We start from the raw sequence: 23,916 nt of genomic DNA, 5'->3' as shown, positions 1-23,916 counted from the left end.
AATGGAGCCTCAGGCAATCCTCCTGTATTTCAACACCTCATTGATCTCACCAGCTCATCTTTAGTCCATACACAGAGCTCTCTCCCTCAGCTTGTACCTCTTGGGTTGTCATCTCAGATACTATTTATTATTTAGCAGCAGAAAGTGTTGTGGGGCACTGAGCTTACAGAACACGCTACATTAAAGTCGACTGGACACAAAATGCCAGGTAAATGCTAAGCATGTTTGTGGATAATTCTTTGTAATAAATAGAGCTAAGCAACTAATTTGATACAGATAGTACCTTCAACTAATGTCATACTCATGGAATTTGGGGTAGGTTTGTCTATCCAGTGGTGGAAGTCACTGCTGCCTATAGACCTCTTATATGGGGATATACCTATCTCATAGAACTGGAAGGACCTATCACCATACCTAATTGATTTTTTTTTTAATTTATTTGACCCAGATCCCTGAATGGCCCCCTCCAGGATTGAGCTCACAGTCCCACGATATTTTTGTATTCTTTTGCATGCAGGTTGGAAAAGATGTCCCACAGTACTAATTGAGTGGAAGGGATGCAGTGTATAGGCCAGCAACCAAGTCCAACGTAAACCCTAATTGAATTCATATTAAATCAGCAATTATTCATTTTAACAATCAAAACCTGGCTTGGCCAAAACCTGCTCTCTAAAGTGGATATGCCATGCACAGCCTGAGAGAAGAAATCAGCTTTGACAGAATTAGGACAGGGAATTTTTTTATTACAAAAAAAAAACCTTGTCAAGCTAGGCATGAAGATTTTAAAGTTGCATGGATCTTTCCAAATGCATTGTGTGAAAATACATGTCTGTCTAGGATAGTATCTGAGAACTGGCTCTTTCCTGTCCTTTCAAACACCTTTCTAATGTGTATATGTATATACTGCTCTCTATATATTATTCATACATATTGCTTAGTGGTAAAGCAAAGGAGAATGGACTGTACTGAAAGATACAGAATAGCATGGGGATGAGGTCTGAAATAGCATGGGGATGAGGACTGAAATCTCTCAGACTTAGCTTTGCAGATGTGAGACGGAAGGGAGAGCCTGCAGACGTGTTCTTCGTTTTCCTGTGAGCATACAGAGCTTTACTTGCACAGATAGTTCTGCTCAGTGTAAAGCCATATTCTCTCCAGTGGAGTTACTTCAGATTTATGGCCGTAGGAGCAGAATTGGGCTTACAGTCTCCACAGACATAAAACAAAAATGTCACTCTTGTGCTAGTTGTCCTTCGTGATCAGGCGCTGTTTGTGTTCTTGCTTTAAACTATGGAAATGCTGAAGAAAGAGCCCTTACCTGGTCAGGGGAGCGATTGGTGAAGAGGTACACAGCAAGGCAGTGGTGCTGACAGCTTGCTGACAGTGTTGCAGCTGGAGCTCTGGACCCCTTTCAAACACTAGGCCTGGGAGCAGTTGCCTCCTTTGCCCTGCCCCCCAGCCCCCGTTGGCAGGCCTGATGGGGGATCCCCAGCCACGTGACCCAATCACAGCCCCGGGAAAGACCAGGACAACCCCTGTCTGCCCCAGGCCCCACCTCTCCTTGCCCCTGCTCCGCCTTCTCCCCCTCCTCTTTGCTGCCCTTGCTCTGCCCTGCCCTCCTTCTTCCACCTTCCCTGAGCAATGTGGATGTGGCCTGGGGGACTAGCGGGGCTGAGACTCCCCACCCCCGCAATACTCACCTGCAGCAGTGGGGCAAGTGGAACAACACAGACCCAACTGCTCCCGCTGTTGCTCCACTGCCCACTGGTGCGTGTGGGGACGGTCCTGCTCTCTTCCCTGAGCTTGTCAGTGGCTGCACTCCTACAGCTGGTACTAGTCCTCTGGGCCACCCAAGGACTCTGCCCCTGCCCCAGGGCATTGGTGGGCATGTGGCCCCTCTTGCCCCTCCCCCCAACAATGCCTGTGGGTGCCTGGGAGCTCAGAACAAGTTAAATCCCTTAATATCCCTAGAGTGCTCAAAAGAGATGTGCTAGTTAAGCACTAAAAATAGCGTTTATTTGCATGCCAGCAGCAAACCTGCGCAGAGCACACAGGCAAATGCAGTCGTGGGCCCAAGGGGGCCTCCTTGCTAAGCACCAGTGACAGAAGAAACCCGTGTAAAAGGTGCTCTGGGATCTTTAAGATGGGTTCAGTAAAGGCTGCTTTACCTCTGGCAGCAGGGATGCTTCCATTAGAATAACAGAACAGCTGGAAAAGGTAGCCACACTGACTTAGCACATTAGTTCTCATTCAGATGTTTCAGTGACAGCTGCTTGCAGAGCTTGGAGGCTGGCTGTGCTCTCGAGAATGGGGCTATTGGCCGATCATGGTCCAGAAAGTGTCCCGTGTCCTTGTCAGTGGAGGACAGCGTGAGATGGAAATGAGCGATCTTGTGGGTGGGAAATGGATGACCCAGCCGTGGTCTAGTGCGGCCTTTTGGGGGTCTCAGGGCAGGGCTGGATGCTTTTTGAAACCGATAGGTCCTAGTGCTGAGTGGCTGCAGTGTTGCCAGGCCATGGTTATAGGAAAACATGAAGCTGCTTTTGTGCACAAGAGACTCTGCTGGTTGTGTGCCTTGTTTTCTTGCTCCTTGGGACAGTGGAGCTTTATTTGTATCCCTGCAACACAAAGAACACTCAGCACTTTTAACAAAAATAATGTTGGTACAATAATGTATACTGCTGGTGTGTACCCTGCAGAGGCCCCCAGACTAGACCATGACGCTTTTGATCTTCTCCAGAGCAAAGGATACAAAACAGGCCAATGCATATGCAAATTTTCTTGGAAGAGTTCATTAGGGAGTAGGTGAAATTGGTGCCCAAATTAAAGTATTTTGTTTGTCTGACTTAGGCTGCATGTAGCTTACAGTCAGGCACCTGGTTACTTTCTTGTTTAAAGCTGTAGAATAGGCAGAACAGAACAGGGTCTCTGAAATACAAAATAGGTCTAAGGGAGGTATGAACTCTGTAAGGAGGAACCTCATCTAAATGGTGCGCTGATTCTGAGTCGTCATGATTTCACCTTTCAGGCCAGGTTTTCTACAAACTTAAACAATCAGTTTCAGAAATGAAACACTGCAATTTTGCATAAAACCCCACATAAACAGGTGATAGAAATAGTCCCCTGAATCATTTTTCCATATTGTGGAAGGCAGTAGTAACTACTAATGAAAGTTTATTTACTTCAGAAGGGTCTTAATCTACCTTGGTCTTCATCAGCAGCCCTAGCTCTGAGAAAGCACTCGTCATCTGTAGATCCCAACATGCCTTACAAAGGAGGGCTGTATTATTAGGCATCAACAGGAGTACCGTGTCCAGTTCAGGGCACCATGTTTCATTTTTTTAGACCTTTTGATCATTTTTGTGTTGCTCTTCTCTGGACAAATTGGAGAAGCTCCAGAAAAAAGCAACAAAAAAAACATTGAAGATCTAGGAAACAGGACCTATGAGGAAAGAGTGAAAGATGTGGGTTTGTTTAGTCTGGAGAAGAGATGACTGAAAGGGAACATGAGACCATCTTTCAAATACCTAAAAGGGCGTTACAAGAGGAAGGAGAAAACCAGTTCTCTTTAATGTCTGAAGATAAGACATGATGCAATGGTCTCAAAGTGCAGGAAGTGAGACTGGGAAGTTGTGGAATCACCATCATTGGAGATTTTTAAGTGCAAGTTTGATGGTCCCTGTCAGGAATGGTCTAGATGGCACTTGGTCCTGCCATGAGTGCAGGGAACTGGACTTAATGACTCTCAAGGTTCCTCCCAGTTCTATTATCCTCATCTTACAGCTGGAGAAACGGAGGCACGCAGCAGTGAGGTGACTTGCCTACGGTAACCCAACAGACAGTGAAAGAGCTGGGAATGGAACCCATGTCTCCTCAGTCCTGGTCCAGTGCTTTGCATCACTTCATCTTTGCTCAGCTGGCCCCATGACAGCTATGCTATGCGTCAAAGGAAGTGTATGACCAAAATATATTAGCCCTGGCCCCTTGATATTTGTGTCCCTGATGAAGAGAAAAAATAAGTTTCTGCTTTAGATATTATAGTCTAAAAAGACACATACTATAGTCTAGAGTCTTCCAGTGTAGTCAGGATGAATCTCAAAGCAGGACAGACATTAGTATTTTTAAAATTAATTTCTTTGCTGAAGCCGTGTGTGTTAAGCACAGAGGTGACTGGTGCTGGGGCTCTAGGAGGGGCACTGGCCACATGCCCTTTTCCCCCTCCTGTCTCTGCTCTTCCCATATCTCTCATGCCCCTGTTCTGCCCCCTTCTGCCTCTTCCTGCGGTAGTGCTGCACCACTTCTGGTGCATGTAGGGCAGCCCCACCCCCACCCCACCCTGGAGCGGCGCAGCCTAGGAGTAACGCAATCTAGGAAGCTCGTCTTGCTCTTGGGCTGTGCCACTGCAGTGCAGGGGCAGGAGTGCCCCATACTTATTGGAAGCGGCACAGTGCTGACAGTGAGGGCTGGGGGGAAGCAATGTTCCAGGGGGTGGATGTGACCTTCTATGGACCCCTTCACATCACTTATCGTGAAACAGAATTTTGAAGGAAGGAGCGTCTGGTGCAATGTGCCCCGGGTGTTCTCTGCACAGTCCCAAAACTGCATCCTAATTCGCCCTGCAGTTTTTTCCCCAGTAACCTGCCATGAATTGCTTCCAGTAAATAAGGAAAGGTATATTTTGAGCTTGAAGTGTTTGAGCTGGCAACAAACCCACTTCTCCGGACACGATCAAGACATAAATCTCCTGGAATTTTTTATTTAAACTGTAAGGTATCCCAGCCTGGGTTTTTTATGGTAAGTTTTAGGAATGATGGAGGGACTGCCTACCTAAGGAAGTTTAAAAATACAGAACCAAGTTTGTGCATGAACCTATTGCATCTCTCAAGGAGTTGGATATATACATGGCTCTCTCCCCCCTCTCTCCCTTGCACAGAGCAGTTTTTTGGCTTTGCTATCTAAATCATGGTGCCAGAGGTCATGTGGTTATCAAGCAACTAAGAATTTCCCAGAATGCTTTGGGAAGATTTCAGCCTGGATTGCAGTGGTCCCGTACAGGAAATACCAAAGCCTCAGTAGACAGTGTTAGGCAGAAACTGGGTTTTAAATTGGAGTTTCAGGATTTGGAGGGGAAGACATTGGGGTTGGGGGAGAGTGTATGAGATATTGCAGCAAAATGCCAAGGGCAGAATTGTGACTAGCCTTGCTTAGCTGTGTAAGGAGATGGTTAGAGTATAGGGAGCCATCCTCCTCTCAGCAGGGCCAAGAGCCACCACAGGCCCAGTGGTGGGGGAGGACTGGCTCGGGGCGGAGCCTCAGGCAGAAGGGGTGGGACCAAGGCCAGTCAACCCTTAGCTCCACCCAATCCTCAGAAGCTGTACAGAGCAGAGCTCCTGTGGCATTTCAAAGTGTCCCGGAGCTGCCAGCCGCCACTGCTACCATGGCAGTGGCCAGGAGTTCCAGGCCCCTATATACTTGCCACCCTCCTGTCAGCAGGCCCCTCCGCTTTACCAAAGACATGGTGCACCTAGGAGGTGCAAACTCCATGTTTGTGAAAGTAGCCCCCCTGTCCCAAGAGGGGAGGGGAGAGGATAAGGCATTTCTTAGGGAGTCCCAGGAGGAACTCAGGCTTCATAGAGAAGAGCTGTTCCTATTGTAGCATGGCTCATCCTCATACCATGTGGCCCTGTCTTCAAGCCAATGATCTGAGAGTAGAACAGACATTACTACAGAGAGATGCCAGGCTCCTGCAGAGGATCCCACCCCCCAAAAGTGCCTGTCTTCACAGAACTGGACCTGTGTAAGGAAGCTAAGGAAATCGAAGGAACCCCTCTACCTTGGCACAAAGCTATAAGCATTGCGGGGGACGCGGAGATGCAATCTGAGCCAGGCTTTGCCTTTCCTCTCCCTTTGGGACAGAGCGTCAGCACACTGAAGAAAGGAGGGCTAGTGGAGTGATCCCATCCCAAGGCGAAGAGGTTAAGACATTCAGGCCTGTGGCCAAATACTGGGTTTTTGTTTTTTCAATGTTTAATTGCTCCATAGTCGCCCTGATATTTTGTTCTGTCGTTGAACTGAAAGTTGAGTGAAAGGTCCAGAACAAGCCATTAAATAACCTCATGGGAAGGACACACTTCAGGAGGGGTTGTTGGCAGTGGAGATCAAACCTGGGATCTCTGGATATTAATGAATTAGTCTGTACTGCTTGAAAGGAAAGAATATGAGATATGGCCAAGATATCTAAGACATTTAATCTGGCCCCTGACTGGGGGAAAAGCTTTGTGCATTGACCCTACCCCCAGCAAAATCTCTCTGCTGCTGATAGCCAGAAACCAGCCAGAGGGAGCTGAGACAGTTTGCTGCAGAATGGTTTCTCAGCTCCCATTGGCTGGAAACTGGCCAATAGAAAGAAAGAGATTTTCCTAGGGATGGGGAGCATCCAAAGCCTCTCCCCAACTCCTGCCAGGCAGGCTGTAGCTGCTGGTAGCTGGGGAAGCCTCCCTTAGAGTGCCGATATCTGGGAGCTGCTGAGTCCCCCTCCGGCACCCCAATGCCCTCTCCGACCCTGCATCCCCTTCTACATCCCTCCCACAGGCCAGAATCCCCTCCTGCACCTATCCCTGCTCCTGGACCCTGCATGCAATCCCCTGCCCCAGGTCACAACTCCCTCCTTCACCCAAGCTCCTTCTCAAACCCCACAGCCTCTCCCGCACCCCAGTCCCCCCTGAGCTCCCTTCTGCACCAAACCTCCATCCGAGACCCCAACCTCCTCTATAGAAAAGTGCGGCCCTTGACAACTTGCCAAAATCTTGGAGTAGCCCCATCAAAAATTATTGCCCACCCGGGTCAAGACTGTAACGAGATCATCGATCTCTTGGTGGCTTGTCCTCCTCTGGTGGAGTGGATGGAAGACTACGTCAAGTGGGCAAAGGTTATGCTTCTGGCTGGAGACCGAATGATCACTTTTGAGCTGGGAGGCCTGTGAGGGGGGTGTTGCTTGCCATGTCTGGAGTTTTTTGCACATATCATTTCATAATAAAATAATTAGCAAAGCTCTCCCTTGGGTTTCTTCCCTGCATATAAACAGCAGTACTTTGGGCAGTTTGTAAGTCACTCCCCTTCTCAGTGGTGGCTCATTTGCATAGCTCTGTCTCCACACCGTGCAGGTGCCCATGAAAGCATTGGGTGAAACAGTGTATCAGTTTTGGTCAATGGGAATAAGCTGATGTAGAAAAGAACCTTAATTAGCATTTTAGTTGCTGGATGGTAGTTTACGTTATACTGGAGAATAAACTTTTGTCATTTTTCTCTCCATTATGTCCATTAAATTATAACCGTAAGGAAATGTAATTGAGAGTGGAAATAAGCAGACTGCTGTGATATTTCTTGAAACGAGCTGTAGTTACATCAAAAAGGAGGTGGGGAAATAGCCGCCTGTCCTGAGCACTATATACACTTGCTTTATAGCATCATAATTTATTATTTGATCTCTGCAAAAGTAAAGCACCGAATTCCCCCATCTTAAAATGATTAAGATTGTGTTGTTATATTTCTGTTTTTCTCTGTCATTCTTTTCTTCCCCCCTCTCACGTTTTTACTTTCTTTGCTTTGGGCAGGCACCATTTTTGTCTGTGAATTAGACTAGAGGGCTGGTGGAGAGGCACATGATTCGCTGTGCACCTGAACCTGACCTTCAGTCTGGAGTTGCATAATTCCCACCATCTTTGATAACACAAAGGAGGGGGTGGCTTTGTAACGCCAACGTTGTAGTCCCCTGGTCCTCATCCAGGCGGGCAGTGGGCCAGTCCCCTGATGTAATATCCAGGGTGCCAAGGAGCAGTTGCAACAGCCAGGAATTGCCTGCAGCCAAGGGAAGCCCTGGTCCTAGCAAAAGGGAGAATGTGGTCCCTTTAGGTGCTAACTTTGAGAATGATGTAGAAGATGAACTGAACTTTTATCTGTAATATTTTGAGTCCCCTTGAGCAGAAAGGAGGCAGGAAAGTGCTGCCTGTATGTCTCATGTGCCTTTGTGTTTGCCATACCTGTCAAACCAGCCCCACTCTTTTGCACGTTGAACGCAAAAGGCATACAGACCAAAGGGAAGTTGTTTCTATTGCACTGTGCTTCCATTGAGTAATCTGAGTGCTCATTACTAAGGAGTCAGCCTGTCTCTCTTGTTCTCGCTCCCTCAAGTTTTAATTTCCTCTTTTCTTAATTCACTGCCTAGACAGCCGTTCCCTCTTCCAGTGCCATGCGGTTTGGCTGATGCCGTCTGTTGTCTGTCCCCCTTGCAGAAAGATTTCACAATGCGGGAGGAGCTGCAACAGCGTGATGTGGAGCGTTGGTTGGGGTTCATCACCTTTCTCTGCGAAGTCTTCGGCACCATGAGGAGCAACACTGGGGAGCCCTTCCGAGTCCTCGTCTGTCCCATTTACACCTGCCTCAGGGAGGTAATGCCATCTTCCCGCACCCATATATTGTCCAGGCTGTTGAGTTACAATTCTGATGATGTCCTGGGTTATTTATTCTTCCTGATCATTTATTAACATTCCACCCCACCCCCCCATTGATCCCTTTCGATTATTCTTTTCTCGTGTGGGCTTGTGCATCTTTCTGTCCTGCACAGAAAGCTCAGAGTCCTGGTCCCCATGTCTAAGGACACCAACCATGGAAAATCCAACAGTACAAAAAGCATTCCAGTTCTGAAAGGTAAATGAAACCCAACACCAGCTCACACAGGACTAGAACATGCAGAATCATCTCACAGACAGAGTCTGAAGAAAGCAAAAGAGTGAGGTATTTTTAAATGTCTGTTACATTACATGGTGTCAAGTACCGGAGGGGTAGCCGTGTTAGTCTGGATCTGTAACAGCAACGAAGGGTCCTGTGGCACCTTATAGACTAGCAGAAAAGTTTTGAGCAAGAGCTTTCGTGAGCACAGACTGTGTGCATCGTGTGCATCTGATGAAGTGAGTCTGTGCTCACGAAAGCTCATGCTCAAAACTTTTCTGTTCGTCTATAAGGTGCCACAGGACCCTTCGTTGCTATTACATTACAGTAGCACCTTGCAACCACAACCAAGATCAGGTACTGTATAAACCAGTGGTGGGCAAGCTGAGGTCAGCTGGCCAAATGTGGCCCATCAAGGTTCTGTGTGTGGCCCACAAGATGTTTTCTTTACCATTGTCCACGCACAGGGTGGCCAGATGCTGCTGCTCTTCATCCATGTTGTTTTTTTTCCTGCCAGTATTACTACAGCGGGGCATGCATAAAGCCAGGGCACGTGAAGGGAGGTCCGGGCTGATTGCATGTGACTCGGTGAGAGCCATGTGCTCTCCCTACATCCAGTCAACGTGCTGCTACAGTTCAGTCTGCAAATTCTAGGTATGCAAGCGCAACACTGCCCTATGCTGGGAGACCCTTGTGTCTGGACAATTTTGCCACCAACTGAGATGGAGTCACCCACTGGTGAGGAGGGTTCAGGTGGGGTCACCAGCCCCGTGCCCCTGCTCCACCCCCTCTTCACCCCTGCTCCGCTCTCTCCCTGCCTCTTCCTCCTGTAGTGCCATGCCACAGCTGATGAGTGCAGGGGCAGACCTGCCCCTCCCCTGGCAAAGCGTGGTGCTGACGGAGAGTGCAGGGAGGCAGATGATGGGGGGGGGGTAAAACCCCCCACGTACCCTCATGCATTGGCCCTGTCTCTAGCCTAGGTTGCCCATTGCTAGTATATGCCCCTGTGGTTTATTAGAAGAGACAGTCCCTGCCCTGAGGAATCTACAGTCTCAATAGTAAAGACCAGGGCTTTTTTTGTGCCGGTACCTGCTGGTACTCCTGAGCAGGTCGATCTTCTGCGGTAGTGTAGACGTAGCCTGAGTGTGACAGGACATGTAAACATTAAGCTTGTCACAACACCACTGTGAGTGGAGAGACTGGGGAGAGAGACCCCTGGAGAGTCTGGGGAGGTTTTTTTTTTTTGCTGTTGTTGTGTCACGTCCCCTTCCTCTGAAGCATCAGGGATGGCATGGCTGGAGCGTGACCGGTAGGGCTCTGAGGTGGCACCAAGAAGTGTCTCTCTGGTACTTGACTGGCTGGTTCTTGCTCACATGCTCAGGGTTTGACTGGGGCCAAGTTTCCAATTAGGTGCACAGGTGGGTGCCAAGGTCTGCCTGAGCTCTCTGAAACTGTGTGTAACGCAAAGGTCAGCTGTAGGCAGAGAGACGCTGAAGCTGCTGTGCCTAAGGGCATGTAAAATGTTAATCCAGACCTGGGCCCGACAGATTGCCACAAGTAGGGCTGCAAAAAAATTCCTCCCCCTCAGGTCACATCGGCAATATCTTTGGGAGGAAGGTTATCGCCGTCCTCTGCACCCTGTGGGTGTGGGTCATTTGCCAGGATTATCTGGGTGTATCTCACTCAGTTTCTTCCCTGCCACAGAGGGGGCCTTGGTCTCCTCAGTCCCTCCTAGTCTCTGCCTGTGGTACGCACTGGTCTGGTGTCCTGTGGGGTGTAATACGTTGGTTTCGTTTTGTTTGCAGGGCAGGTGAGGGTGGTTTGGGTGGCCTGTGCTTTCCAGGAGGTCAGTCCCGAAAATCCGGTGGTCCCTCCTGGCTCTGTGATTCACCCTCCTGTTTGATGACACCCATCAAAGACCCATGCTCACTTTTTATCTCCCGCCCTCCCAGTTCTTTTCCACTGTAGTCCTGTATAAAACTCCTCATTACAGACAAGCGAAGATCTCTCTATTTCAGCTGGTCTTGCATCTTAACCTCTCCTCCCCTCGCCATGCTTTTCCTTTGTAACTTTGGCACACGGAGGCAAAGGTCACCAAGGGAGTGAGCCGAGAGGAAGGGGAATGTTCTGTGAGGGCTGTGGCAGGAATGTCTCTTCCCTTCCCCCAGGGAGGCTTCCTCTCCATAGCTCCCTCCCTTTCCTCCCACAGTAAAGGCATATTAACACCTTCCATAATGGCCTAAGCTTATGCTAGGCTGGACAGAAGGGCGGTGGGCGGGTGGTGAGTCAGTGAAGGGGTGATGATGACATTGCTAACCAGGAGGAGGAGGACGACTCAGAGGTCACCAAAGCAGCGTCTCTCAGCAAGAGGAAAATGGCCTTCTGCAGCAGCGAGTAGGCCACTCTTTTGCTCTGCGTCAGCTCGCTTTGTGTTGGGTGGGCTCTGGCAAAGGAAAAGTGAAGTGAGGCTTTATGTGCTGGGAGTATTATTACATCTTGTACTGAGTAACACACATGTTGTTATTACCTCTGATTGTTACAAAGAAATCTGTTATGTAGCCCGGGAAATTTGCCAAGTGCTTTACAAAGCGGGATGAGAACTGGTTTGCTGAGCAGAAGAACTGACTGCTTAAGGTGGATGAGGCAAATGCAAGAAAACACCTTGGATACAGTTGAGGGCTGGGCTGAGCTGGGGTTTACTGAGAAGGTTAAAGGCTTGTTTGGTGAAGCGGGTTATGAGGAAATAGAAAGAGGGAAGGGGACATTTTGCAGACAAGAGCAAGCCATGAAGGGAGGCGTAGCTGAGTGTTTTGAGCATTAGCCTGCTAAACCCAGGATTGTGAGAGTTCAATCCTTGAGGAGGCTGTTCAGGGGTCTGGGGCAAATAGGGCTTTTTTTTTTGTTTGTTTGTTTTTTAAAAAGGGAGAGCGGGCACTTGGTTCTGCCAAGAGGGTAGGGAACTGGACCTGAGGTCCCTTCCAGTTCTATGAGATGTGTATCTCTATGTTTTAAGGAGGGCTTTTGGAACAATCCAATCGAAAGAGGATGCTACAGGCACCAGGCAACACTAAAATGAAGCACAAAAGTGCAAACTATAAATAAATGAAAATCTTTTCTTCCCATCCATTCCCCTAGGCTGCAGTGTATGTCCCAGGGTGAGGATGGGGATGGGGATGGGGATGGGGATGGGAGACAGAGAGAGATGAGAGTAACAGGACATCGTTCTTAGGAAAGGAGCTTGTCTTACATTTCAGTCTGAACACAGTCAGGTTTGGTCTTGTTCTTGTCTCTCGTGACAAGAAGTCCCATCACTCAGGCTCTGTCTACAGCTTTCAGCAACACAGCCTCGTCGATGCAGCCACGTCTCTAAAAGTCGGGCAGTGTCACCACTATTCTTAGACTCTTTTGCTGACTAAATCCTTTGGCCCCCAACAAGCGGTGTTTATTTTGTTGGCAGGAAAGCATGCCTGCCTACAAAGCACTGCTCACGCTGTTACTTGCTGCAGCAAAGCTTTTTGTCTTTGGACATAGGGATTTAGCACCTCTGGCCATTCAGGCTACGTCTACACGTGCACCCAACTTCGAAATAGCTTATTTCGATGTTGCGACATCGAAATAGGCTATTTCGATGAATAACGTCTACACGTCCTCCAGGGCTGGCAACGTCGATGTTCAACTTCGACGTTGCTCAGCCCAACATCGAAATAGGCACAGCGAGGGAACGTCTACACGCCAAAGTAGCACACATCGAAATAAGGGAGCCAGGCACAGCTGCAGACAGGGTCACGGGGCGGACTCAACAGCAAGTCGCTCCCTTAAAGGGCCCCTCCCAGACACACTTTCATTAAACAGTGCAAGATACACAGAGCCAACAACTAGTTGCAGACCCTGTATATGCAGCACGGACCCCCAGCTGCAGCAGCAGCAGCCAGAAGCCCTGGGCTAAGGGCTGCTGCCCACGGTGACCACAGAGCCCCGCAAGGGCTGGAGAGAGAGTATCTCTCAACCCCCCAGCTGATGGCCGCCATGGAGGACCCCGCTATTTTGATGTTGCGGGACGCGGATCATCTACACGTCCCTACTTCGATGTTGAACGTCGAAGTAGGGCGCTATTCCCATCCCCTCATGGGGTTAGCGACTTCGACGTCTCGCCGCCTAACGTCGATTTCAACTTCGAAATAGCGCCCAACACGTGTAGACGTGACGGGCGCTATTTCGAAGTTAATGCCGCTACTTCAAAGTAGCGTGCACGTGTAGACGCAGCTTCAGTTGCCAGTGTAGACATCACCTCAGTCTCTTTACTCAGAGCTGCTGTGCATGCGGGTGTTCAGGGATTCCAAGCACACAGTTCTTGGAGACTGTTGCCAGGCTTGATGGAAACTCTTTTAGCTTCTTTAGGAATTCAGCTGGAGACTTGGAAGCATTCCTGGCTGGAAATCTAAATAGAAAATGTGTCCCACTGTGTTTTCCATCACTCAGTCCAATGGCTCTATTGTGTGTAGACTCTCTGTTTTGAAATAGCTGAGCTCTATTTTGAGATGTTTTGTGTGTAGCTGCGCTATTTCAGAATAAGCTATTCTAGAATACCACTTCCGAAATAGCTCACTCAGAAATAGCGCAGCTGTGTAGACGTAGTGTGTGAGACTCATGAGGGTCCTTGGCAGCATAATAGAATGATTGGTACGATTTTAAGATTTTTCTTCTCGTAATAAAGGAGACAGACTTTGCCTCTGTGTATTTAGCATTAAAGATTTGGGTAGAGTGTGACTCTTGTGTCATGCTGCTTTTACACCAACTATTCCATGCAGCTTAGTGGAGATGCACCCCAGAAAACTTGAGGTCAAAATCAAGCCCTGAGAAGAAAACAGTCCATATGTAGGGCAGGAGAATAGGGTACTTCCATTCAAAGGGGGAGGAAATGGGTATGTGCTATGTCTGTTTGTTTGCCTTAAACCTCTGCAGGGTGGTTTGTGTCTGAAAACCAGCAACGTCTCTTTTCAGGGCGATTCCTGGTACCTCAGTCTGTTTTATAAAACTGGTGTTTTGTTTTGCCCCAGTTCCGTTAAATCTCTGTGGCCTTTGAGCGTTTCACAAAGCTGCTGTCTGGTGGCTTTATCCCGTCTGGTGCATCCCCCCTCGCTCAAGAAATCTGACACTACATTGTGTGTCTCGTGCTCTTCGTACAAAACTTCATGCCTTTATACAGAGAACCAGGGTGAGATCTGGTAACTTCCCTGTTATGAATCTTTATAAATATCAGCTTGTAAGAGAAGAAGAAAAACCCTGATAGCAGGTTTCCTGAAGGTTTTGTGCCTTCAGGGGTGCACAGAGTTGGGGACAGGTCCCCTTCTGGGAGGTATACGTAAAATTTCGCAAGAGGAGGCAGCATGGTGCGCTGCTGGATGCCAGGCTCATCCAGCTCATTAAAAATGTTGAAATGTGTTATTGTTTTTATATCTCTGTATTCACATTTATATACCAGCTGATAACCACTTTACATTCTGCAGGCTGACTTTTTTACACGTGCCAAAAGGGTTTGGGTTTTTATTTTTCATATAAACATAACCAAAATTTCTGTCGGTTTGGGTGACGTTAGACAGGTTGGAGGGGCCCTGCTCTTGGTGGGGATGAAAAGTGGGGCCTGACATAATGAGTTTGCTCACCTCTTCCTTAGGGGCAGCTCTCCCACCAGGACTGCCATTGCCCTACTCCCTGCCCTCTGCATGAGACCTGACTTAGCCATCCTCAGCAGGCCACTTCTGCATGCACCAAGGGCTGAGCAAGGCTGCAGGCATCTCAGCTGCATTTCTACCACGTTCTGCCGTGGTTGGAAGATCCTGGCTTCCCCTGGTCTCACCTGCACTAGGGGTGAGCACCAGATTGTGGCAGGAGGTGTTGTGACAACAGAGTGGCTGTTCCTAGGAGCAAAGGAGGGAAACGAAATGGGGGTGGGGGAAATAACGAGCATGCCCCTCCCTGTCTGTGAGATGATGTGGGTGAGGAGCAGATGGAGGCAGGGCGGCTGAAAGGAAAAGGAGAACACAAAAGCACAGAAGGTGTAAGCCCCAGGGAAGAGGAGGAGAAGGTACAGGCTAGAAAAGGAGAGACAGCAGAACAGGAGCAGGAGAGATTCGCAGATACAGCGAATAGACAGGAGAAAAGACTGAAGGGAGTGATGAGGGAGGGATAAAGGTCCTGGTTTTTATTCTGTGTGTGAGGAAAGAGAAAAGCAGTGACTTGGCTAACGGGTGGGAAACGAACTGCCTTCCCCACTTCCTCCCTTCACTCGCTGGCCAAACTGTCTTCTTGTCACCTTTCTCCCCCACTTCCCAGGCCCAGCCTCTAACTCTCCCCACCCCAGCAGCACGTGTCCTGACTTTCTCCTGTCTCTCAGGGCATAGGAGATTTTATTCTCCGTGGCGTAATGGCCACAGCCCAGCTCCTAGCAGGGATGTCTTGAAACTTTAATGTTTTTCTTGCCACTTTAGGTTACCAGTGAAGATCCCTTTAGACTTGTCCCCGTCTTCCGGACACAATGGTACATTGTGAGAGAAGTTTTTAAAAAGCGCTGAAAGGCTGTGGGGAAGCATCAGATATTCCTGCCAAGCAGCTTAAGGGGCAGCTATTGTCATGCTTTTGCTTTCACTGTGTACATGTTATATGACTGTGCCCTTACAGAGCCTAATTTTTAGCATCTCGTACTGACAATAATTTGTGGAGACACACAGCAAGCAGGAAATCCCAGTGTCACAGTTCACCTCTGTACACGGCTGTTAGCGGGCGTGCTTTAGATTTTCACGGGGAGACTTCATTAGCATTAGCATTCTGGAAGCATTAAAATCTTTCCAATTCAAAAACCTTCCTCCTCCACGACTGGTTAGTCCTGGAGCTCTGCAATGTTGGACTCTGCAAGGTTCCAAGAGCTCACAGTTCTGTGCCTCACATGAATCCGTAGGCGAGAGATTGCTAGGGGTAGACATCAGAGATCTTGTGTCCAGAGGAAGGGATGCGGGGAGTGGAATTTCATTTCCTGAGCTATTGCTGCCTGTCTTGGTCTGTAGTTGTCTTATTTAGATCTTAAGCTGTTCAGGATCTATAGGTGTACAGTGTGGAGTTAATAATTTTACATCAGTAATTAAATGCAGAGTCTTAGGCTCTCATATTGGGTAGGGACAAGACTAAGAACAGCATTTGTAATCTGTCTCCCCTCAGGATGGGGGCAGAAATGGCAAGGGAGATAACAGAGATTCATTTACAAAAGGTTCTATGGTATTTTTGGTCCCGGCTGCACTCTGTAATGTTTGGTGGCCAGGATCACCTACTCTTAGAAAGCTGTGGGTTTGTATTTAATTCCATCCATCAAGTATTATAATAACAGTGACTTCTTTAACTATGAGGAACGTTGGAGTACCCTTGATGCAAAAGATAGTTACCAGTGACCAAATGCTACTCTTATTACACTGCTGTCATTTCAGAACACCTGATTTTTGTCAGCCACTTAAGTTACACTAGTTTTGTGCTTTTTGTGTAACTCAAAATCAGGTCCAGAATAATTCCGTTGACTTGGGTGGATTTCCACCAGTGTCGGTGAAAGTAGGGTTACCATCTAAAAAAAGAAGACACCCCTGAGAGGGAGCGTATCTGTATCACTATCTATCAATTCACATTGTATTAACATGTTATAGTATATGTAATACATAAATACAATGTGAGTTGGTAGATACAGATACACTTCCTCCCAGGGGTGCCCTCTGTTTTTTTGAAAGGTCCGTTATGGTAACCCTAGTGCACACAGAATTAGGTCCCAAATGAGGAGCATGAGTCAGTGTGGGTCTGATTGCAGTTCTTCCTCAGTGAGCAGATGGAGGGGCATTCATGTCTTTTTCCAAATGGAGCCCAAGTACTTTCAGCAGTAAATGAAGTGAGATTTCATCTCACAGGATTGTCCTGACTCCTTCCGGGACTTGTAGCTTTGTTTTCACCCTTCAGACCAAACCTGTATCAATTCCCAAAGACCTTTCAGCTGAATGTAAACATAATGATTTGCATCAGCCCCCGTGCGACAAGACTCAGGAAAGTCCTGCAGGGCAGGGTCGGGCCCTTTGCAATCAAGTGGGACGTTTTTTCTGACTTTTCCTTCCACTTTATTCCCTGGGCTTTTGGGATGAGGTCACACCCTCTGCTCCCATGGCTATTATGGTTTCAGGCAGGCAGGATGCAGCCTAGATGGCTAACAGTCACTGTCTCTCTCGCGCAAACATGTTCACCCACACATATCATTGGGGTGCTTCATAGGAGCAGCTCGGCAGGACATGGGGACTCCCAAAAGCTCTTGTAATTTGTTCTGCAGCCTGAGGGGAAAATCAGAGTTCAGTGGTGAGTACAATGCTCTGCCAACCTGCTGCAGCTAGTGAGGGAGATCAGGGCTGTTCCCGTGACAACACAAGAGCATAGACCCCGAGAGGTGCAGTGATTGCCAGCAGTCCCCTGTTTTGCCTCAGAAGCTTTAAGCCCCTTGACCAGTGTACCTCTCTTAGCTCACAGCCCTAGCGCTGAGTCAAATATCCCATCAGAGGGATTGGGTTTGATCCAGTTCCCATTGAAATTAATGATAGATAATCACTGGCTTCAGGGGGAGCAAAGGGCTTGCTCTCTGACCTCCTCCTGCCTCGGCAGGAAGACCACTAACATTTCCAAACTGATCCCAGACTGTGGAAGTCTTCCAACTGGATTTGCTGGTAGGATGTTTTATGGTTACTTGTCCCCTGCATCCTGGTTTGCACTGCGCAGTTTGCTCCCCACCTGGCTGTTTTCATCAGCGTGGTGGCAATAAGTGCTGGAGACAGAGATGTAACAAAGCCCATGGGCTCAGTTAAGTGCGTGAGCCACATGCATGGCTGCACAGCTGGCTCTCCAAAATCAGGGCAGAGGCATTGCCCTGCAATGGCTGCTAAGCAAATGGTCCCTCGAAAAATAACAGACAAACTGCCAGAATGTTTGGGATGCGCAGGGAGAAATGGGTTCCCTTGGCTGGCTTGGGATGAGCACACAAAAGGCAGCCCCTCTTTCACAGAAGTAGAGTCAAGGTTGTGGCTACATTGCATCTGGGAAGGAGTGGCCCAACCTGGCCTCTTCAGCCTTGTGTTAGCAGGGCTTGCACTAGTGCACTAAGAAGAGCAGTGTGCATGTTGTTTTTAACACAGATTTGGGCAGATAAGGTGCTAGCATGAGCCTTACTACTACAGGCCTGTGGACCAGGACTGGGAGGTTCAGTCCCAGATGCAGCATAGACATCTCCTAGGTGGCTTTTGCAAGAGCTGCTGAGCACATGAGGGAGGCTCAGCCTTTTGGGGAACCCAAAGAAGTATCATCAACTTCAGTCAGTTTCACCTCCACAATATAAACAATTTTGAAAGGGGCTGAAATTTCCATGGTTGTGGGTGCAAAACTTTGTGCCCAGTTTGAATGACAGTTGTAACTTTCTGTCTGTGTTCTTACATCAGGCCATCATGTTAATAGAAGCCGTATGGCAAAGGTTGATTTTTTTTTTTTTTTTTATTTTGCATGAAATATTTTACACAGCTCTAGTAATTAGCACCGTGCCTTCGGCAATAATATCAATGAGCGTGCAGTGTAGTTTACGCCTCTGGACTTCAGACTGTTCCTGCTCTGTTTCACAGAGTGAATGGAATTAAACAAGGTGTTTAAATGTTCATGTTAGCACTACTTTTTACGAAATGTGTCCCAGTAATAAAACATAGGAGTTCATGTCAAGGTTTAAAGATTCTGTTCATAGGGTTAATGTCTTGGAGAATATTGAGTAAAGTGTTTAACTGCTCTGTGCCTCAGTTTACCTCTATAATAGAAATAATAATACTTCTTTACTTCACCGGGGTATGGTAAGGCTTCATGTTTTCCATGCACCTACTGGCACAAAAGACATCACCACATGCTAGGCATATACCTAGTTCAGCCCGCCCCCTGCCTCACTCTCCCTAAAAAGGGCACCTGTAATGTGGGAACACTCAAGGCTGGGACAGTCCTGAAGGGGAGGGGCTTACCCCATCAGCCCCTTTCACCTGCCTAGTGATTCTCTGTTCTGTATGGTTTTATGAGAAGCAGTTCTATTCCAGGCACATCCCATTTTCCTGGTGTAACCAAAACCCTGCCTTGCTTTAAGCTGTGATAAGAGGAAGATGTGTACCAAATTTGGTGGTCCTAGCTCTTACTGTTTAGCAGTTCTTAAACACAGACAGTGTGTGTGCCACACTGACAGACAGACAGACTTTCTCAAATATATAGTAGATGTGGTGTCTGAGTTATAAATGGTTAAACACAGACTATAATTATTGTGTAGGAGGGGTGCTTATATAATAGGCATAAATAATACAGCTGGATAAAATACATTAAACTGCTAATGCAATTAAGTAGAATGAGACTTTGATCACGCAAAAGCCAGACTCTTCAAAGCTGCAACTCCAACCAGCAGTTGAATGGTGCAAACTTTATTGCCTTGGGGTCAAACTGTGCATTCTGATGCCTGCATGCAATGTCCACTGACTTGATTTCCCATAGAACTGGGAGTCCCTCATGCCATGGGGGTTTAGGATATGGCTGGTGTGTAGTTCAGGACTGGGGCCATGGAGCAAAGGGTAGACAAAGAAGAGATCTCTTAGGGCTGCCCAGGTGGGCAGCAAGGGTAACAATTTTTGGTGGCTGTGCCATCCTGCCTGGGCTCAGGAGTCACTCGGAGGCTGCAGTCTAGCAGGAGCACCAGCCCCACAGTCTCTTCTCCTAGGCCTACAGTACCCAGGGAGACAGACAGAGCAGCACAGTGAGCACCAGAGTAACAGCATTTGGAAAGGGTTACAAAATCACTGGCCAAATAATGAAATCCCTAGTCCAGAACCCTACAGCCCCACCTGCACAGACTAGCCACTCAGCAGCCCTTGTATGCAAAGCCCTCCCATGTGTCAGCCAAGTTAGTCCTCTTAGATTTGAGGAGTAGCAGTGTAGAGATCTGCTGTTTCTGTTGGCAAGGAGGCTCAGGCACACCTACCTAAGCTTGCGTGGGAGGCATTCAGCCCTGCCTGTGCTAGAGAAATCACCTATTTCCGAAATGATTTCGTCTAGCACAGACAGGACATAATGTTACAAAACTGCTGCATGTTGGCCAAGCTTAGACAGTGATTCTCGCAGTCCCTTCTCAGCCTATGAGTCTGTGAGAACAGCTTTTGACAGCACATCGCGCGAGGAGGCCGTACCCCAGCCCTGTTTTAAATGCTCCTTGTTTATTATCAGCTGGTTAGGCTGGCAAGCGGGAGGAGCCCCCTCTCAAGCTCTGGCCCCATTTGTCCCTTCTCCATGGAGCAGCAGTTAAAAGGGTCCTGTTCACCACTAGGTTTCCGCATGTTTGTGCTCTCCCTTCCCACCTGTCCAATGGCTTGTTTACACTGGCCTCACAGCCATGTTTATGAGCCAGCTTTAAACACAATTCCCACTAGACCGATTTACAACCTTGTTAGGCCAGCTGAGTAGATGGGGCCAACACCATATTTTAAAAGTGTGCACTGGGGGCTCAGTCTGTCTACGCAGGTACGTGTCTGACCCCCGCTCTGTAGTTTCTGAGCACCTCACAAACGCTTCAGGAGTTTATCCACACAGCAGTCCTGCAAGGTAGGGAAGGGCTGTTAGCCCCATTCCTGAGGCACAGAGTGATCAAGGCCATTCTCAGCATTAGCTTAATTTGACTCTTACTGACGGCAGTTTTACCATTGACTTTGAATGGCAGCGGAGTTGGGCTGACTTAGCATTTTTGAAAACCTCACTCCAAGCGACATGTCCAACCACAGTCAAACCAGGGCCAGACTGTGGGGTGAGTTTCAGTCCATTGCTGCGCCCAGTTTGGCTTGCTCTGACCAACATCAGGTTGACCAAACTGCCTGACCCTCCTCATTATGGTAAATAGGTTGAGCAGCAGCCACGTATAAATCTGGTCTTTGAAGGCATCTGGGAGGCCAATGCAGATGGACCTCAAATGTCCTTCCTAACCCCTGGTTTTCCTGGGCTCCCAGCTCATGGAACCAGACCTTTAAGGCCAGAAGGGACTTATGTGGTCATCTAGTCTGACCTGTAAGTTGCAGGCCGCAGAACCTCACCCACCCACTCCTGTAATGGACCCTAACCTTGAGCTGGCTTACTACAGTCCTCAGCCCATGGTTTAAAGACTTCAGGTTAGAGAGAATTCTATGTGTACACCAGCTGAAAGCTGCATGTGACCTGTGCCCCATGCTGCTGCAGAAGGCAAAAGAAAATCCTAGGGTCTCTGCCAGTTGGGTCTCCGCCAAGCTCCTTCCTAACCCCAGATATGTCAGTTAGTTGAACCCTGAGCATTTCGGCAAGACCAACCCGTCATCAGACACCAGGAAAGAACTCTCCGTAGTAACGGAAACGCTCCTTTCCTGGTCCACGTTGCTTCCCACAGCTTCCGCTGCCCAGAAAGAGCAAACCACTGTGAGCAGTTGTAAACAAAAAGTCTGGTGGGCAGCTAGGCACTACCCCTGCAAACCACATCCATCCCACAAGCTGTTTAGTGCCCACCCTTGTCCAGTGCATGCCCACAGGTACTCCAGCCCCTCACGTCCCATTCCTCTCTCGCCTTAGTAAGAGCACAATAACCCCCCCACTTACACGGATTTGACTGGCATGTTTCTTGCCTTAATGTCAGTCAAATTCATTGCTGGGAGTCGGCAGGAGCTACACTGGCAGCTCCAGCCCCGGAGGATCCCAGCAGCCCTGGGGCTGAGCGCTGGCCTGGCGCAGTGTTCTGCAGCTCCGGCCCCAGGGAACTGCTGGCCGGGGGAATCCCCAGCAGCAAAGGGACTGTGTTTGGCTGGCTCTCAGCCCCTTTGCTCCCGGGGATTCCCCGGCCCCTGCAGTTCCCTGAGGACTGGAGCTGGCACCCACAGCTTCCCCCATCTGGGCGAGCAGGGACCAGACAGGCTCCGCAGTGCAGCTGCCACCCAACTTCTCCCAGCTGGGGAGCCGGGGGTCCGACCGGAGCAGTGACGCCTTCCCCCAGTTGGGGGAGCCGGGGGCTGGAGCTGGCAGCAGAGTGCAGCTCAACCCGGCTCACAGCCATTTTGCTGCTGGGGTTCCCTGAGCCCAGCAGCCCCATGCGGCTAGAGCTGGTGGCCCCACCCCCACCTCGACTTGCACGAAATTTGAATTACACCTGGCTCCCCAGGATCGTCATGCACATACAAGTCGGCACTCTGCTGTATTTGGGGACAGGTAGTGTGGCGGGAGACTGGATTCTTCCCCCCGCAATCGTTCCACTCAGTGGATAGCTGTTACAACCCACTCCACCCTGCATCCAGTCACTCCTGCTGCAGAGTCCAGTGAAAAGCCACCCTGCTGTCTTCATTAAGCACTCGTGATTTAGGAGGAAATTGTTGTGTAAACCACAGTTGTGAGTTCAGTTCTGCACAATGGAGCGTGGTTCCACAACCGGGCAAAGTTGGGGGTCAGCAGCCTAAGTGTGTGAAATGAGCGAGCAGGACTCCGCGCATTTCCTTGTGTGCAGTTACCATCATCGTACAAAGCCCCACTTCATACAGTACTTCAAATTTACCCTAAGAGTTATCATCTACTATGCATGTTCTGCTCTGCTTCCTGCCCCATCATAGGAAATTCTAGGCTGAAATCTCTTCATTCACACCAAAGACATCTTTTCTTTTTTTTTCCTGCGGCTGTGGGGAAAGCAGATACAGGTTAAAGGAGGGAAGGAGCAGTCTGGGAGGGGAGGGATTATAATGCAGTAGAAACAGGGCATGCTTTAATAACCAGCTGCCTTTTTCTCCTCCTCTTTTGCAGTTGTTGCAATCTCAGGATGTGAAAGAAGACGCTGTCCTTTGCTGTTCCATGGAGGTACGAAGGATGTTGGGACTTCAGATATTCAGAGTCAACTTCCCCACAGCTTTGTACCTTGTGCCACAGTTTATGCTGGCGCCCAGTGGTTGTCAAATCAGAACGGGGGTGTTTGCAGCTCCCCCTTTGTGCTTGTTCCGCGCAAGGGTAAATGGGGACAGAAGGCCAAGAAGTGGAGAATTTGACCCTCTTTTTTTATATTTTATATTTTAACTTGTTTATTTGAGAGACATTGCAAAAAACATCCTCAAGAGGGACTGCAGTTACAGCCCCACAGCCTAGGGCTTCCTGTGAGCCAGGCTAAGGCGTGGATCTAAGCTCCCCTCCCCCTGTGATCAGAGATCCCATGACTACTTTTCTGTGAAAAGCCTGCGTAACGGGGCTTGTCTAACTCACCAGCTCAGAGCCTCCTGCTGACCCTTCTGGGAGTTAGCTAAATCCCACAATGCACGTTCTTCTGGTGGTGTCTTACCTGCCATCATTCCTGCCTCACCTCTGGGACCCAATTTCTCTCAGTTCCTTTCTGCCTTGCAGGGCACGGACAGTCCTAGTATCTTCCCCGCCCTTTGTATCAAAGGCCTCAGTCTGGAGCTCCCTGTTGCTCCCCTACCCCTGCCCTGCATGCTCTAGCTAAAATGCTTCTCTAAGGCAGGCAGTGCTCCTTTGCACACCAGTGACAAAACTATCTGCTCTGTTGAGCAGCCCTTTTTATATAGCCCTCATGGGTCCTGGTTGGCTGCTCAAACAAGCCTTCCCCTGACTGGCTCTCTATAAACCCTCCTCCCATTGGGTGGGTTTTGTGCAGCTCCTCCAAGTGCTGCTTTAGTTCTCCATCAGCCTGTGTGGAGCAGCTGCCTCACCACAGGGTGTTTCTATCACGATTGTGTGTTTCACCATGTTCAAAGGTAGCATCCTGCAACCGTGTCACTTTGTATTGTTGTCCCATCAGAAGCCAACCATGGATAAGGCCCAGCCATGGTTACAAAACCTATTTAAGGCCCCACCGAATACATGCAGTGGAATCTTGCTAAGAACGGGGTCCCCCAAGACAGTAAAATGTCTTAAGGTAGGGCCGGGAGGACCATTTTTCTCTGATATGACATGGGACACTTAAAGGCTGACTTTCCCCTGTATCGCCCTAACTCTGATTTATTTTTTATTGTGGAGGTTTTTCTTCCCGTTTCCTTCCCCCATTCAGTTCCCATCATTCTTCCCTACTTACCTGCTGTTCCTGTTTCCCTCAACTGTCTGCCCTTAGGA

At 48.8% G+C, this 23,916-nt stretch overlaps 1 protein-coding gene across 3 annotated transcripts in view; it reads left to right on the top strand.

Moving 5' to 3' along the window:
* The window catches only part of CTIF (cap binding complex dependent translation initiation factor), a 323,006-nt gene that overhangs the window by 285,893 nt on the left and 13,197 nt on the right, over nucleotides 1–23,916 (top strand). For all 3 annotated transcript variants that reach the window (XM_074995804.1, XM_074995803.1, XM_074995802.1), the window contains 2 exons: nucleotides 8,292–8,447; nucleotides 22,603–22,656. In XM_074995804.1, the coding sequence (XP_074851905.1) occupies nucleotides 8,292–8,447; nucleotides 22,603–22,656 (210 nt within the window). The remainder of the gene's footprint in view (nucleotides 1–8,291; nucleotides 8,448–22,602; nucleotides 22,657–23,916) is intronic.

Source organism: Carettochelys insculpta, chromosome 5 (genome assembly GCF_033958435.1).
Source record: "Carettochelys insculpta isolate YL-2023 chromosome 5, ASM3395843v1, whole genome shotgun sequence".
Taxonomy (NCBI): domain Eukaryota; kingdom Metazoa; phylum Chordata; order Testudines; family Carettochelyidae; genus Carettochelys; species Carettochelys insculpta.
This window is presented reverse-complemented; position numbering and strand designations above follow the sequence as displayed.